The following is a 17190-nucleotide window of genomic DNA, read 5'->3' as shown; positions in this document are numbered from 1 at the left end:
CCATTTTTCATCATCCCTGACAAAAACTCTGTACCCATTGAACAGCAATTCCCCATGCCCCTTCCTCCCCCTCTCTTTCTCTCTCTTTCTTTCTTTCTCTCCCTCTTTCTTTCTTCCTTCCTTTCTTTCTTTCTTTCTTTCTTTCTTTCTTTCTTTCTTTCTTTCCCTTTGTGGCTAGGGATTGAACCCAGGGGCATTCTACCTCTGAACTACACCCCCAGCCCTATTTTTATTCTTTATTTTGAAACAAGGTCTCACTAAGTTGCAGAGGGCCTCACTAAGTAACTGAGGCTGGCCGAGAACCTGTGCTCCTCCTGTCTCAGCCTCCTAAATACTGGGATTCCAGTACCTCCCAAGTACTGGATTATCAGACACCACCACGCCCGGTTCTGTTGTACTTTCTAACTACAAATTTGCCTTTTCTCTATGTCCCGTACAAGTAAGAGTCATTTATTATTTGTCCTTTGTGTCTTTCATTGAATGTCAGGTTTTCAAGGTTCACCTCGTTGTAGCATGTGCCGGGCCTTCCTTTTTTTTCTCTCATATCTTCCTTCTTCCCTCTCCCTCCCTCCTTCCCTTCCTTCCTTCCTCCTTCTTTTCTCTTTCTTTCTTTCTTTCTTTCTTTCTCTCTCTTTCTTTCTTCCTTTCTCTTTCTCTCTCTCTCTCTCTCTCTCTCTCTCTCTCTCTCTCTCTCTCTCTCTTTCTTTCTTTGCAGCACAAAGGACAGAACCCAGCGCCTGTGCATGCTAACAAGCACTCTACCACTGACCCTTAGCCCTAGAAGTAGTTCAGACTGAAGATATTAATACCTAGATGCTAACATGTAGGCAGTAGATTTATTTATGTATGTATGTATTTATTCATTCATTTATTTTATGGTGCTGGGGGATCCAACCAGGGCTCGGGGACCCCAGGGCCTACAGCCTGGCACCTGCTCTCCCGGTGAACTCCATCCCCAGCCCATTCCTTTATTTTAAAGGCTGAGTAAAATCCCGTGTGTGTGGGGACCCCGTGGTTTATCCGTTGGTTTGTTTCTCTGCCGGTCTCCAATAATGTTGCTAGAAACATTGACACGCGCGTGTCCGTTTGCTTCTCTGCTCGCAGTTCTTTCGGGCCACACACCACGGCCCAGAGTAGCGGGCGAGACGGTGGTTGTGCATTTAACCTTCTGAGAAGCTGCCGGTCTGTTTTCCACATAGCCGCGCTGGTTTCCGTGCCCAGCGGCAACGCAGGGTTCTCATTTCTCTACATCAACAACGCTGTTTATTTTTCTTTAAGTAGTGAAAACTTTTATTGTGGTCATCCCGACAGTGACGAAACAGCACCTCGTCACGGTCTCCATGTGCATATTCCTAATTACTAATCGCATTGGCCATCTTTTTGTGTGCTTGCTGGCTACCCGTATATCTTTGGTGCAGTATCTGTTCACGTCTTCTGTCCTTTATGTTTTGGTACTGGGTATTGAACCCTGGGGTTTCTACCTCCAAGCTATACCCTAAGGCCTTTTTCTTTGCTTTCTTTCTTCTGTTCTGAAACAGAGCCTAGCCAAGTTGCAGAGGCGGGTCTTGAACCTGCGATCCTCCTGCCTCGGTTTCCTAAATACTAGGATTTTAGGAGTATGCCCCTGTGCCCTGCTGGAGCGTGTAACACTTTAAACATAGTCTTAGGTGACTAATGTTAGAAGATAGAGTGCGAATTGTCAAAAAAAGCAAATACTTATGAAGCCTTTATATCTCTTGATTTTAAATACCAATTATTAAAGGAATGTAGGAGTGTTCAAAATATACTGTAGAGCACGCTTGTCATCCCCGTGCTTGGGAGACGGAGACAGGAGGATCGCGCAGGTTCGAAGCCAGCCGCGCTGGCTTAAGAGACCCTGTTTCCAAATAAAAAAGTATAAAAATAGGTCTGGGAGTGTAGCCCGGAGGTAGAAGGGTTTCCAGGAACCCAGTACCACCAAAAAAAAAAAAAAAAAAAAAAAATACTGTAGAATGTCCTGTGGTGGCACACGTGCATGTAATCCCAGCTACTCAGGAGGTTTACACAAGAGGACCGCAAGTTCGAGGCCAGCCTGGATAACTTAGTGAGACCCTGTCTCAAAATAACTAGAGTTGGGGATGTGGCTTAGGGGCAGAGCCCTTGCTTAACATGGGTGAGACCCTGTATGACAATGCAAAAAATAATGCACTATAAAACAAAACAATTACATTTTTTGAGTAATTTATGTGCCACTGATATAATGGCACCAGGACTGCATGACAAGCCGGCTTCGTTTTTGTCTCGGCAGAACCTGGGGTCACTATTCTCCATCCGCGTTGTGGGGCTCTCCCTGGCCTGCAGTTACTTATCCCCACAGGACAGTCGGCCTCTCTGTCACTGGGCAGTTGACAGGTAAGGGGAGGTTCTGGGTTTGGTAAGAGAATGAATGTACTGTTCTGTATCTGGACTCCTTTGAGGCTATGTAGCAATAATATTGCTCACAAAATTTGTTTTTGTTTTTTTGGGGGGGGGTACTGGGGCATTCTACCTCTGAGATACACTCCAAGCCTTTTTTATTTTTTTTTGTTTTGAAACAGGGTCTTGCTAAGTTTCTGAAGCTGGGGCCTCGAACCTGGAATTCTCCTATCTCAGCCTCTTCGAGTGCTGGGATTACAGAGGTGAACCTCTACACCCAGCCCTTCCTGAAATGGGCCGAGCTCCAGCAGGTGGACAGAGCTATGGGTCAACTCACACTGGGATTTTTCTCTACGTTGTAGGATTCAGAAGGAAAACACTTTTGAGGTGGTGTGGGTGGGCTCGCGGGTGCTCCTGCCATATGGCAGGGGTTGGAGTTGGCCGCTGTCCTGGGACTTCAGCAATTCTGGGTATTTGTAGGGGTTGTTCATGAGGACCTGCGGTATAGACGGGGAAAGGAGCGGCTAATCTGTGTCCTTGTAGTATCTCCAAAGCCTTAGGGCTTGCAAGCCCCCCACAGGCACGCGGGGAGTGTTAAGAAGCAGGTTTAGGACTAAGCCTTCAGTGGATGGGATAACCTCCTCCCTGCCTCCTGTCAGGTGATGGTCAGGTTTTGGTAGTTTCTTTTGGGCACCTCGGTCCTGGGGTTGGAGGCAGACTGTGGATCCTGCAGGGCTGTGGGAAGCCACTCTCTTTTTCCTTTTTGGTGGTACTGGGGTTCCTGGAAGCCCTTCTACCTCTGGGCTTCACTCCCAGACCTATTTTATATTTTATTTGGAAACAGGGTCTCTTAAGCCAGCACGGCTGGCTTGGAACCTGCGCGATCCTCCTGTCTCCGCCTCCCAAGCGCAGGGATTCCAAGCGTGCGCCACCACGCCCGGCCTGCTCTGTTTTCTGATGGGTTACCTTCCCTCCTTCCCTCCTCAGGGCTTTGTATCCCAGGCGGGCAGGAGGCCCACCCCACGTCAAGCTGGCTGTGGAGTGGGAGAGCGCCGTGAAGGAGCGGTGAGTCAGCGGGATACCTCCTCCAGAGCCCAGTGGGTCTGCCGGGGCCCTCAAATCCCCCCTGGACCCCGTTTCCCTCAGCCTGACTGTGAAAGAGCAGACGCACACCCTGGATGTGATGTACCCCACTGCTACATGCAAATAGCCAGGATAGCTGCGGTCATCATGTGGTGGTTTGGGGAGCAGCCCTTAACCACGCCAGTCCCTGCTCCAAAAATTTCCACTTCCTGTGAGCTGAGAAATTTATTTAATCTTTATCACCCTCTGTGTTTGCTATGAGGTAGGTACTGCTAAATTCCATAGTTTCCAGAGTTAGAAACGGAGTCGGGGGGTTAAACAGCAGAGATGGGATTTGAACCCAGGCTGCCTGGCTTGAGTCTAAGCTCTTCTGCACTGTCCTGCTGTGTCTCTGCGGCACGGAGTGCCTCCACCTTACTTTGAAAAGGACTTTTTTTTTTGTTGTTTTTGCTATGCATGGTCATGCAGGCCTGTAATAATGCTTAGGAGGCTGAGACGGGGGGTTTGCAGGTTTGAAGCCAGCCTCAGCAACTAAGCGAGGCCTTCCACAACTCAGTGAGATTTTTTTTCCCAAGTAAAAAATAAAATAGAAACCGGGCGTGGTTGCGCACGCTTGTAATCCCCGCGCTTGGGAGGCGGAGACAGGAGGATCGCACAGGTTCGAAGCCAGCCTCGCTGGCTTAAGAGACCCTGTTTCCAAATAAAATATAAAAAATAGGTCTGGGAGTATAGCCTGGAGGTTGAAGGGTTCCATTCCCAGTACCACCAAAAAAAAAAGGGGGGGGGCTGAAGGTGTAGCTCAGAGGTAGAAGGCCCCAGTTTTTTCCCTCACACATATACACACAAACAGAGAGAGAGAGAGAGACAGACAGACAGACAGACATTCTTCAGTCCAACAAAGTATTATTGATTCCTCACCAAGCTAGGGCTTGAGCAAGGGCTAAGTATGTAAAGATGTAAAAGCCCAGGACTTGTTCCCTTGGGGAGCTGGTGGGAGAGGAGGGTGATTCCAGTAAGAGAGAGTGAGCTCAGCTGGGCCTGGTGACTGAGGCCTGTTATCCCAGTGCTTGGGAGGCGGAGACAGGAAGATCGCAGGTTTGAGGGCAGCCTGGGCAGCTTCGTGAGACCCTCGGCAACCTAGTGAGACCCTGTTTCAAAACATAGAAAGGCCTGGGGCTGTAGCTTGGAGGTAGAATGCTCCCGGGTGCACTAGAACAGGGCACAGGTGAAGTGGGCGCAGAGTCAGAAGTAGCGGGAGGCCCAGTGGGTTTGCGCGAGGCCTGACGCCTGCCTTCCCGCAGCCTGTTCGGGAGCCTGCAGGAGGAGCTCGTCCAGGACGCCGAGAGCGTGTGGCGGCAGCAGCAGGCCCACCAGCAGCCCAGCTGCACCCTGGACGAGTGTTTTCAGTTCTACACCAAGGAGGAGCAGGTCGGCGGGCAGGGGGCCGGCGGGCTGCCCGGTGGGGGCTGGCCCTGCGCGGGGCTCACGGTCCGGGGCTTCCTTCCCAGCTGGCCCAGGACGACGCGTGGAAATGCCCCCACTGCAAGGTCCTGCAGCAGGGCACCGTGAAGCTGAGTCTGTGGACCCTGCCCGACATCCTCATCATCCACCTGAAGCGGTTCTGTCAGGTGGGGGAGCGCAGGAACAAGCTGTCCACGCTGGTCAGGTTCCCGCTCTCCGGCCTCAACATGGCCCCCCACGTGGCCCAGAGAGGCAGCGGCTCCAAGCCGGCGCCCGGCCCCTGGCCCTCCTGGAAGCAGCCGGCCTGCCTGCCCACCGCCTGCCCGCTGGACTTCCTGTACGACCTCTACGCCGTCTGCAACCACCACGGCAGCCTGCAAGGTGGGCATTACACAGGTGAGCCTCGCGCGCCTCTGCCCGCAGAGCGGACTCCTCTGTGATGGGGAGGAGCTGTGCGGGGCGCCGCTGACTCCTCCCCGGAGGCTGGCTCCTCCCCCGCAGCCGACTCCGCCCCCACAGAGGACTCTTCCCCTCCCCCGTCTCTGACTCCTCCTCCTCACAGCTGACTCCTCCCCCATGTGGACTCCACCCTCTCACAGTTAGCTCCTCCCCCACGGCCTACTCTGTCCCCAGATGACTCTTCCCCTCCCCCGTCTCTGACTCCTCCCCCCACAGCTGACTCCTCCCCCATGTGGACTCCGCCCTCTCACAGTTGGCTCCTCCCCCACGGCTGACTCCGCCCCCACAGATGACTCTTCCCCTCCCCTGTCTCTGACTCCTCTTCCTCCTCACAGCTGACTCCTCCCCCCATGTGGACTTCGCCCTCTCACGGTTGGCTCCTCCCCTGTGGCTGACTCCGCCCCCACAGATGACTCTTCCCCTCCCATCTGACTCCTCTTCCTCCTCACAGCTGACTCCTCCCCCCACAGCTGACTCCTCCCCATGTGGACTCCGCCCTCTCACAGTTGGCTCCTCCCCCACGGCTGACTCCGCCCCCACAGATGACTCTTCCCCTCCCCTGTCTCTGACTCCTCTTCCTCCTCACAGCTGACTCCTCCCCCATGTGGACTCCGCCCTCTCACAGTTGGCTCCTCCCCCACGGCTGACTCCGCCCCCACAGATGACTCTTCCCCTACCCTTGTCTCTGACTCCTCCTCCTCACAGCTGACTTCTCCCCATTGCCCTCCCCGTTGACTCCTCCCCCTGCGGCTCTCACAGTTGACTCCTCCCCCTGCGGCTGCAGCGAAGTCCTCCTGATATCTGACTCCTCCCTCCTCCCCGTACCTTCTCTTCCCCTGCAGCTGGCTCCTCCCTGACAGCTGACTCCTCCTTCTCGCTGTTGGCTCCTCCCCCTCCACCCGCCAGGGCTCTTGCTACTGGAGTAGGTCTTGCCTTGGTCCCAGCGGTAGAGCTGAAGTTGAGTTAAGCTGGTGGTTGGAATATAAAACTCGTTACTGGCCAGATAAATGTTCGGTCGTGTCAGATATCAGAGGGCGATTATTGGAACCAACAGAGTGATGTTTATCCTTATCTGAGATTCAACACTGGGAATCTTACAAGATTCTATTTTTTACAAATTTATTTTGTGGTACTGTAGATTGAACCCAGGGACATTCTATCTCCCGGACCTTTTTCTTTTTTGTTTAGAAACAGGGTCTCACTGGGTTGCGGGAGAGTCTCACTACATTGCCGACACTGCCCTCAAACCTGCGATCCTCCTGTCTCAGCCTCCCAGGCATGGGGATTGCAGGTGTGGTGCTCATTTTCACTTTTATAGGATGCTTAATTACAGATGTGCTTTTTGGAACTTTTCTGAAGAAATGGGGCGAACACTGCTGGTGTTTTGTGGCTGTATGACCTGGGGCTCTTTATGGGAGGCAGATTTTGCCAAGGAAGGATTCAGCTCATAACAGCAGTACTATTTTTAATCAGTGAGAATCTGGGGGTGTAACCTAGTGATCGCTTCTAATTCCACAGATTTCATTTCTAGCCCCAAATATACCCTTTCTCTCATTCTGTTCCAAGCATGTGCATTTTTCAGCTCTGCCGGTGGGAAGTGGCCTTCTCCTGCCCTTCTGGGCTCTAACGATTGAGACTTGGGGTTTGGACCTTTGCAGCCTATTGTCGGAACTCTGTAGATGGCCAGTGGTACAGCTACGACGACAGCATGGTGGAGCCCCTTCAGGAAGACGAGGTCAATACCAGAGGGGCTTACATCCTGTTTTACCAGAAGAGGAACAGCATCCCTCCCTGGTCGGCCAGCAGCTCCATGAGAGGTAGGTGTGGCTACTGCTCATTGGAGGAAGGGACTTGGGGGGATGCTCAGTGGAATATCAGTCTGAGACCCACAGGCTGGCAGCCTGTCTGTCAGGATGCGGGTGGATATATTGTAAGTCAAGCAAGAAAAAAGATGCCGGATGCGGTGATGCATGCCCGTAATCCTGGTACTTGGGAGGAGAATCACGGATTAGAGGCTAGCCTCAGCAATTTAGTTTAGCAACTTTAGTAAGACCCTATTTCCAATTTGTGTGTGTGTGTGTGTGGGTCTGGGGATGGAACCCAGGGGCATTGGACCTCTGAGCTACACCCTCTGCCCTATTTTTTTTTTTTTTTAAACAGGGTCTCACTAAGTTGCAGAGGACCTCACTAAGTAGCTGAGGCTGTCCACAAACCATGATCCCCCTGTCTCAGCCTCCCAAACGCTGGGACTATAAGCGTGCGCCACCACGCCCGGCTCCAAATAAAAATTTAAAAAGGGGCCGGGGGTATCTCGCTTAGATCGAGTCAGATTTAATTATGTTTGTTCATATAAATGTGTGTGAACCCTGTTAGGGAGGGGCGAGAAGTTATAACGGATACAGGGCCTTTCTAGAAAATATCGGCACCTCAGCAATTTGTCCATTAGACAGCCTTCAACTTGGCTTGGAAGCACAGAGGGAAAAAGTTGGTCCTTTTACGTGACTTGTTCTACTCTGCAAAGCGCCATCCTATTTCTAGGATGAGAGCGCACGCAAAAAAAAAAAAAAAAAAAAAAAAAAATTAATCAGATTTTCTCCTGACCGTTGTTGGAAAACGGCAGATAAAGCTGAGTGTCCTCGGCAGGTCGAAATAAAAAAGCAAAACTGGCTTCCATTTACAGAAGGCAGGCATGGAAAGACTAGCCATACTGGAAACGGGCAGATTCTTTCTTTCCGATGTGATAAAGATAGCATCTTTGTCCAGACCGAGGGGAAGGCTTCCTTAATGCCTATTATAAAAGATTCGGTTTCCCTAAACTTGGGGTAGGCTCCTTGCCTAGCTCATTGCTTGTCGACCTGTGGGAACCAGAGATGAAGTGCTAGACTCTGTCTCTGGCGATCGCCGTGAGTGATGAGGACCGTTCAGAGTTGACGCCAGGCCATTTCATGGAAAGCCTGTCAGTACTTACCCACATACTTTCCTTTCTGGGCCCAAATGCCTCTCTCTGAACCTGCCGGCAAGGTGGCAGGTTTCCCCTGCAGCGGTTCAGCTCTGTTTCTGCGGTGGTTGTGCTCTGGTTCCGGAGCTCCGGGGCTGAGGCACGGGGCTGGGGGTGGCGAGACGCTGCCCCTGGGCTGGGGTCTGGAGGGACGGGCCGGTCCAGCCTCTCTGCGCTTCCTCTGCAGGTTCCACCAGCTCCTCCCTGTCTGACCACTGGCTCCTGAGGCTCGGGAACAGCAGCTGTAATAGCACAAGAGGAAGCTTGCTGTCCTGGAGTTCTGCGCCCGGCCCCTCCCTGGCCCAGGTGCCCGACTCGCCCCTCCTCCCAAACAGCCACTACAGCCAGGAAAAAGGTACGTGGGAAAAACTTGCTGGTTTTCTTTGCATCTTCTGTAGCGACCATTATCCCTCCTCTTGGTGGAAGCGTTGGCACTTCACGGCCTTGGGTATCAAGAGCCACTGGTTAGGAAATGGAGTCTGCCGTGACCTGCCCTTGCCCGCCTCTCCTCCCCAGACCCGATGCTCCATCCACAGCCTGTGCTCTGGTTGATTCAGCCAACCGCGGATGGAAAATATTTGGAAAAATATTGCTGCCATACCCGATATTTGCAGGCTCGTTTTTTGTCATCTAATTCCTAAACAATTAGGTCTAACAGCTATTTACATACCATTTATACTGTATTAGATATTGCAAGTGGCAGAGATGACTTCAAGTATAATCAGAGAAGGTATGTAAGTTGCCTGAATATGCTATGTCATTTTATTTATTTATTGGTGCTGGGAACGGAACCCAGGGATTATTCTACCTCTGAGCTATACCCTCCGCCCTATTTTAGTTCTTTCTTTTGGAACAGAGTCTCACTAAGTGGCAGAGGGCCTCACTAAGTAGCTGAGGCTGGCCGCGAATCTGCGATCCTCCTGTCTTAGCCTCCCAAGTACTGAGATTAGAAGCGTGCGCCGCCACGCCTGGATCACACTACGCTATTTTATATAAGGGATTCGGACATCCAAGGATTGCAGTGTCCACAGGAATTCCCGGAACCAGTCCCCTGTTCAGTATAGTAAGGGACGGCGCTATATTTGTACTCTGGTGCTTTGGACCTTAGTAGCTCATGTTGCAGACAAGGAAACTGGGGCAGCCGTGTGACTTAAAGGAGGGATGGGGCAAAAAGAAAATAATGGAGAAAGAAGAGAAGGAGACAGCGGAGGGAAGAGGCTCAGAGTCCTCTTCCACAGGGTGAGTGGGGGAACTTTCTGCAGGGGTGACCCTGACAGAGGAAGTCAGGGGAGAAGCCGTCACTGGGGTGAGCATGGGGGACGGGGGTAAGCACCTGGACCAGAGCAGAAAGAACGAGGCGGGAGGAACTGATCGGAGGCAGAGGGGGCTGCTCCTGGCGTGTCTGGTGGGCTTCAGTCCAGGGCAGTAGGGGTGGGGGCTAGTGGAGAGTATTGAGCAGGGAACTGTTCAATCTGGCTCATATATATATATATATATATATATATATATATATATATATATATATAGTGGTGGTACTGGGGTTCCTGGAAACCCTTCTACCTCCAGGCTACACTCCTAGACCTATTTTTTATATTTTTATTTGGAAACAGGGTCTCTTACGCCAGCGCGGCTGGCTTAAAACCTGCGCGATCCTCCTGTCTCTGCCTCCCAAGTGCAGGGATTATAAGCGTGCGCCACCACACCCGGCTTTATTGTTTATTTTAAAACAGGGTCTCACGGATTTGCGGAGGGCCTCACTAAGCAGCTGAGGGTGGCTGCGAATCCAGATCCTCCTGTCTCAACCTCCCAAGTACTGGGATTACAAGCATGAGCCACCACGCCCGGCTCATAGTATAATTTCTTACCCAGTATTCGGCATTTGGCTGTCAGAGAAGTGTCAGGCACAGCCCTAGGGAGACCCCTTGGAAACATAGACTGTGCCAGGACAGGGGGACCCTGTCCCACAGACCCTGGTAGACGTTTTAGTTACACTATCTAATGTATCCTCGAACTTCCAGGAGAGGAAATGATAGCTCTTGCACACAACAGAAATTCAGAAGAGATGTAACCAGTAACAAGCTTACCCCTGGGAAATAGACCCCGCACCCTCCTGGTGCCCATCCTGGCTCCATTTAAGTTGTGGTTTGTCAGTAGGGTGTGGTGGTGCACGCTTGTAATTACAGTTCTTGGGAGGCTGAGACAGGAAGATCGCAGGTTCGTGGCCAGCCTCAGCTACTTAGGCCCTTACTAATAAGTGGGTCCCTGTTTCAAAATAAAAAGTAAAAAAAAAAAATAGGGCTGGGGGCATAGCCCCTGGGTTCAATCCCCAGTACTGCAAAAGTCAATCAATCAATCAATCAATCAATCAATTAATCATGGTTTCTTCCATTTGGACACTGTGGGATTTGAGCTTCTTGAAGGGAGCTTTCTCTCTTGGGGCTTGAATAAAATGATGACCAGTGTTAAAACCTGTTTCAGAAGCTCTGAGATGATTGAAAAATCTAACTTTGTTTTGTGTGTGTGTGGTACTGGGGATGGAACCCAGGAGCATTCTACCTCCAAGCTACACCCCCAGCCCTATTTTTAATTCTTTATTGGAAACAGGGTCTCACTGAGTTGCAGAGGGCCTCACTCAGTATCTGACACTGGCCGTGAACCTGTGATCCTCCTGCCTCAGCCTCTAGTCTTATTTTCTTGTTATTGCCAAATGTGGGCAAGATCGAAACCCAGCACAGAGAATGCATTCCCTAAAGGCTTATAGAAAGAGACAGCAGCAGGGTTAAGTTCAACATATACTGAAGGGATGGAGAGATGATTGCGAGCGGGGATTACAAGCGTGCACCACCACGCCCGGCCACACTTTTTTGATTCTTAAAATTAATAGGGACCACCCCTGGCCTTCAGACTGGGAGAGGGTGAGGTTGCTGAGTGTCCTGTGATGCCTAGATACGCTTCTGTTTAGTAAACAATCGGCCATCCTACGGCCCAGCTGTCCTGTGTACAGAAACACTGATAGTCCCAGATATTATCTCTCCGGGAGCTCCGGTTATAGAATATTGTGATTTTGAAATCATGGTGAAAGAAAATGAATTAAAGTTATGTGAGACAGCAGACACAGGGGTGGGGGGATGTTCTACAAGTAAATGAACATAAATATGCCTTACGATAGCAATTGTTAGGAAAACGTGACCAGGGAAGAGATTGCCAGGCGTCCTCTGCAGGGGCCCCTGTATGCACGACGCCCGGGCTTCCCCTCTTCCCCGCCGCGCTCCTGCTCAGCGTGCGTGCTTCTGTGGATACGTTCCCTCCCTGGCTTCTATTGGGCTCCAGAGGTTTCATTTTTCTCTTTTTTTCAGGTCTTTCCAGATGGTGTTTTATTTCCTCTTTGACCTAGACATTATCTGGGAGTTTCAAGCATTTAAAATTTTTGGTCTCTTTCTTATCCTTTATTTCTTAATTTGACGGATTACAATCCGAGAATGTGGTTTTCAAAAGTTATTCCCGCTTTGTGATCCAGTGCACGGTTATCATTTTTGTGAACAATCTATGTATAAGTAAAATAACATACATTGTCTATTTGAGAGACACGAGTGTGTGTGTGTGTGTGTGTGGTACTGAGGCTGGAACCCAAGAGTCTTCTACCTCCAAGCTATAGCCACAGCCCTGTTTTATCCTTTATTTTGAAGCAGGGTCTCACTAAGTTGTGGAGGGCCTCACTAAGTAGCTGAGGCTGTCCGCAAACCTGCGATCCTCCTGTCTCAGCCTCCCAAGTACTGGGATTATAATCATACACCACCAGGCCCGGCTTTATATCATAAATATTAAATGAGTTGATAATTTGTTCAGTTCCCATATATCATCATTTTATTTTACTTTTTTTAGTACTGGGGATTGAACCCAAGAGAGTTCTACCTCTGAGCTACACCCCCAGCCCTCTTTTATTTTTATTTTGAGACAGGCTTTCACTAAGTTGCTGAGGGCCTTGCTAAATTGCCAAGACTGGCCTTGAACCTGCAAACACCCTGTCTCAGTTCTCCCGTGTCTTTAAACTCGCCTGGCTGGAAAGGAGATATATTTAAACCTCCCTGTTGTACTATATTTTTATTCACACATTCCCTTGAATTTTCATAATTTACGCCGTATGTTGTTAGTTACTTTGTTAATAAGCATCCACAAGATTATGGCCCTTGGGTCTTTTTATTTGTAAGTTCTCATGTTTATCATTATAATGCTCTTCTTTATCCCGCTTAATGGTTTTAACCTTAAATCCCCCCCCCCTCTCTCTTTGGTAGTGGGAACTGAACTTAGGGGCATTTTACCTCTGAGATATACTCTTGGCCCCTTAAAAAAAAGTTTTTTTTTTTTTTTTTTTGAGACAGGGTCTTGCTAAATTGCTGAGGCTGGCCTTGAACCTGTGATCCCTCTGTCTCAGCCTCTCAAGTACTAGGATTACAGGTGTGTGCCCCCCCACGCCCAGTTATCCTTTGCTCCAGGTTAATAATTCTACCCTTTCCTTCCTTTTTCTTTTTGTGGTACTAGAGAAGGAACCCAGAGGCATTCTGCCTCTGAGGTATACCCCCAGCCTTATTTTATTTTGAAACAGAGTCTCAGTAAGTTGCAGAGGCTGTTCTTGAACCTGTGATCCTTCTGTCTCAGCCTCCCAAGTACTGGGATTATAGGTGTGCACCCCCTGACTTCTTCCTTTATTGTTTGCTCTCCGCTTGCTATGTGAACCCCTCTTTTTGAATTAATTTTGAAGGGTCTCTTAAAAATGTATATGTATAAAAATATAGGTAGCTGGGTATTGTGGTTTGGAGCTAGACTGTCCCCCAAAACCTCCTCTGTGGAAGGCGTGGCCCCCAGGGCAGCAGCATTCAGCAGTGGGGCCTTTGGGGATTGTATCCTGAAGGCTCAGACCTCACCAGTGCGTTGATCTGTTGGACGGATTACTAATTTGAATGGGTCAGTGGTGGAGGCTGTAGGCAGCTGGGGCATGGTGGGAGGGCGCAGGTCACTGGGGGCACGCCCTTGGGGGGACTATAGCTAGTCCTTAGCCCTTTCCTCTTTCACTGGCCATGAGTGGGACAGTTCTCCTCCACCACACCCTGCGCCATGATGCTCTGCCTCACCGCAGGCCGGAGCGATGGAGCCGGCTGTCCTTGGACTCAACCTTGAAACTCTGAGTCAAAGTAAAGCTTTCTTCCCTTAAGTTGCTCTTCTCGGGTATTTTGGTCATAGTGAAAAAAGCTAATACACCGGCTTTTTGTTTTGTTTTGTTTATTTAATGTCAAAAATTCAGAGCCTGTCTTCTTCTTCATCTTCATCTTCTCCTCCTCCTCCTCCTCCTCCTCCTCCTCCTCCTCCTTCTTCTTCTTCTCTCTCTTTCTCCTCTCCCTCTCTCTCCTCTCTCTCTTTTCTTTCTTTTTTTCCTTCTTTCATTCTCTTTCTTTCTTTCTTTCTTTCTTTCTTTCTTTCTTTCTTTCTTTCTTTCTTTCTATTGAGCCCAAGAGTGTTCCGCTTCTTAGCTATACCTCAGCTTTATCGTATTTTGAAATAGAGTCTCACTAAGCTGCTCAGGTCTTTCTAAGTTTCTGGGGCTGGCCACAGAAGTGTGATTCTCCTGTCTCTGCTTCCCAAGCACTAGGATTACAGGTGTGCACCACCACGCCTGGCTATTCCCTTCTCTTCTTTTTTTGCTTTCTTTCAGTGGAACTCTGAACCCCCTCACACAGGCCGGGCAATACTCTAACACGGAGCTTGCACCCCCAGCTCCGGAGCCCATTTTATAGTTGGAGAATTGAGTTCACTCATACTTAATGTCACAGTTGTAAAGCTTGATTTCATTAAAATGTGTTCATATTGCTTATTCTGTTTCCTTTCTCTTATTTTTGGTGATCATGCCCCTTTCTCCCTTGTTAATTTGGAAATACAGCCGCTCTTTTCCACCTTGATACTTGCTATGTTCTCTTTCTCGCTATTTATAATTCTTCACATCTTTGACCATTATATGGGCATAAGAAGCCTGGGAGACATTCTGTTTCCTCACTACCTCCTCCCCTTTCCCTTGATTAGGTAAAAAAAAATCCATAATACTTCTCTCATTACTGTTTTATGATCTGTGTATAGAATGTCCCCTGAAGAGCTCACATATTGATGGTCAGAGGTGCTAGAACTGAATCATGAGGGTTCTAATCTCAGCAGTTGATAAATCCATTGATGGATTAGTGGATTTATTGGGTGGGAAGTTCAGCAGGCAGGGTGTGGCTGGAGGAGGTGTTTTCCTGTAAATGTGGCCTTGGAGAATAATGTATATGTATATGTATGTGTATGTGTATGTGTATATGTATATGTATATGTATATGTATATGTATATGTAATATGTACATGTATTTATGTCCCTCTCGCTCTCCCCTTGCTCTATTTCTTATTGTCATGCCCCGAGTTCCACAGATGTGAGTCTTAACATGGACGGAACCCTCTGAAATCTCCAGAACTGTGAGCAAATAAATCTTCCTCTAAATTGTGGTCATCAGGTGTTTTGGGTCATAGCAGTGAGCATGCTGCCTGAAACACCCCCTCTCAAGAGAGAGCTTTGAAATGCTCCTTCTGGTCTCATTTGAGAAATTTCCCCAAACCCTCAATTCTTAGATTTTGCTGAAATGGTCAAGTATTCTCTGTTCCACGCTTTTTTTTTTTTTTTTTTTTTTTTTAGAATTCCTGTCCCAAACACCCTGATTTACCTTGGAGTGACATTCTGAAGCTGCCTTAACCTTCCCCACACGGGGAGACATTCATGGGTCTCAGGATCTGCTGTCCGCCATGGGTTTTCTCCTTCCATCCCTCTCTGTCCTGATCCCCTTGTGTCTCCGTTTGGTCAGAGCCCTGTCTCGGGCAAGTGTGCTGTGTCCTCTGATCTTTGCACAGCCACGAGTATCCCCTTTCCCCCGGGCGTGAAGCAGCCCAGCTGGCTGCAGGACTCTTGGGTCACTGTCCTTTTCCTCCAGTTGTCTGCGGTGGTTTTCCCATGAGCTGCTGGCTCCAGGGCTGCAGTGAGAAGTACAGGCTGTTCTGTTTCACCTGACCACCGCTTGTTCTTTCTGGCTGGAAGATTTTCAGGTTCTGTCTTTGACCTTGGAATCCAGAAATTCAACCAGCACACGCCCGAGTTTGTGTATTTATCTATCAGCCCCACCCAGAACTTGGGAATGCTTTTCCTCCTACAGACGCAGGCCTTTCTTCATGGGAACAGTCTCTAATTTTTTTCTTTATTATCCCTTCTGCTTTCCTCCCTCCCTCTCTCCCTTTCTCCCTCCCTGCTACGTCTCCTGGATCTGACTTCCAAGTCTTCTACCCTTTCCCTTGCTGTTACCATCTTTGGCATTCTGTTCTCCGATGGGAGAGGTTTCTTTAACTTTGTCTTTCTGGCCACTCGTTCAAGTTTCAAGCATTTATTGAGTTTAAGGTCTTGAAGGTCACATTTTTCAGCCCCTGGTGTTCTGTGCACGGGGATTTTCCGTTGCCTTCTATTTCCTGCGGATGGAACCCAGGGGCATTCTACCTCTGAGCTAAACCCGCAGCCCTACTATTTTTTATTCTTTATTTTGAATAAAGATTATTCAAAATAAATCTCACTGAGTTGCGCAGGGCCTCACTAAGTATCTGAGGTTGTCTGCCAACTACGATCCTCTGGTCTCAGCCTACCAAATGTTGGGATTACAAGCGTGCGCCACCATGCCCGGCTTCCCATCCATATATATATATATATATATATATATATATATATATATATATATGAATAAAATAATAATAATATAATAAAATAATAAAATATATTATATATTACATAATAAAATAATAAAAAATAATAATTATTATATATTATTATAATTATTATTATTTTTGGTGGTACTGGGGTTCCTGGAAACCCTTCTGCCTCCAGGCTACACTTCCAGACACCTATTTTTTATATTTTTATTTGAAAACAGGGGAGGCTGGCTTTGAACCTGCGCGATCCTCTGTCTTCGCCTCCCAAGCGTGGGGATTACAAGCATGCTCCACCACGCCCGGCTAATTCTTTATTTTGAAACAGGGCCTCGCTAAGTGGCCGAGGCTGGCCGCAAACTTGCCATTCTCTTGTCTTGGCCTCTCGAGTACTGGGATTACAAGCGCCCGGCTGTATTCCAACTTTAATTCTTTTGGAAAGATACCGAGGAGTGGAGTCCGGGTCACGTGGCGGGCCTCTTCTCAATGGCACGCCTCACGCCATTACGTGGTATCATAAAATTTTGCTCTCGTCAAACCCTGTAGGGACAGGGACTTTGTGTATATCTCCCCCCATGTCCCCAGCACTGAGCGCAGTCCTTGGCACACAGTAGGTGGTCATTAAACATTTTTTGAATAGGTCGTACGAGGCTCAGTGGAGATCCTTGGAGAGGCGGGAGGCTCTCGGTGTTGACTGAGGACGGGGAGAGGAGGCTCCCCTGGCCCTGCTCTGCACATACGCTGGGAGCTGTTAGCCAGGGCCAAAATCACAGTGCTAGGAATCAAGGAGGCCTCCCTCAGTCAATGGCAGTGCTTCATGGAGCGCCATCTGCCCTGTGGGTGGGGGCCGTGTCCCGCTGTGTGCAGAGGGCTCTGGCGGGACGCCGGGAGCTCATCACACACATGGTGGGGCTTCTGTAACCTTCCGGAAGACTTAATTGCTTGTGTCCTTAGCGTAGGGTGACTTGAGACCCTGCCTGGAGCCGGGCCTGGTGTTGCATGCCTATAAATCCCAGCACTTGGGAGGCTGAGAC

General features: G+C 49.3%; 1 protein-coding gene across 2 annotated transcripts in view; it reads left to right on the top strand.

Moving 5' to 3' along the window:
* USP43 (ubiquitin specific peptidase 43) overlaps nucleotides 1-17190 on the top strand; it is a gene marked incomplete at both ends in the record, with an annotated part of 71363 nt that overhangs the window by 48370 nt on the left and 5803 nt on the right. The window contains 6 exons of one of the 2 annotated variants that reach the window (XM_080713366.1): nucleotides 2288-2391; nucleotides 3382-3459; nucleotides 4779-4905; nucleotides 4986-5319; nucleotides 7056-7214; nucleotides 8583-8750. In XM_080713366.1, the coding sequence (XP_080569492.1) occupies nucleotides 2288-2391; nucleotides 3382-3459; nucleotides 4779-4905; nucleotides 4986-5319; nucleotides 7056-7214; nucleotides 8583-8750 (970 nt within the window). Of the gene's footprint in view, nucleotides 1-2287; nucleotides 2392-3381; nucleotides 3460-4778; nucleotides 4906-4985; nucleotides 5335-7055; nucleotides 7215-8582; nucleotides 8751-17190 lie in introns of both variants that reach the window. The other variant, XM_080713365.1, reaches the window with a different exon arrangement.

Source organism: Muscardinus avellanarius (assembly GCF_963383645.1).
Source record: "Muscardinus avellanarius genome assembly, chromosome: 16".
NCBI lineage: Eukaryota > Metazoa > Chordata > Mammalia > Rodentia > Gliridae > Muscardinus > Muscardinus avellanarius.
This window is presented reverse-complemented; position numbering and strand designations above follow the sequence as displayed.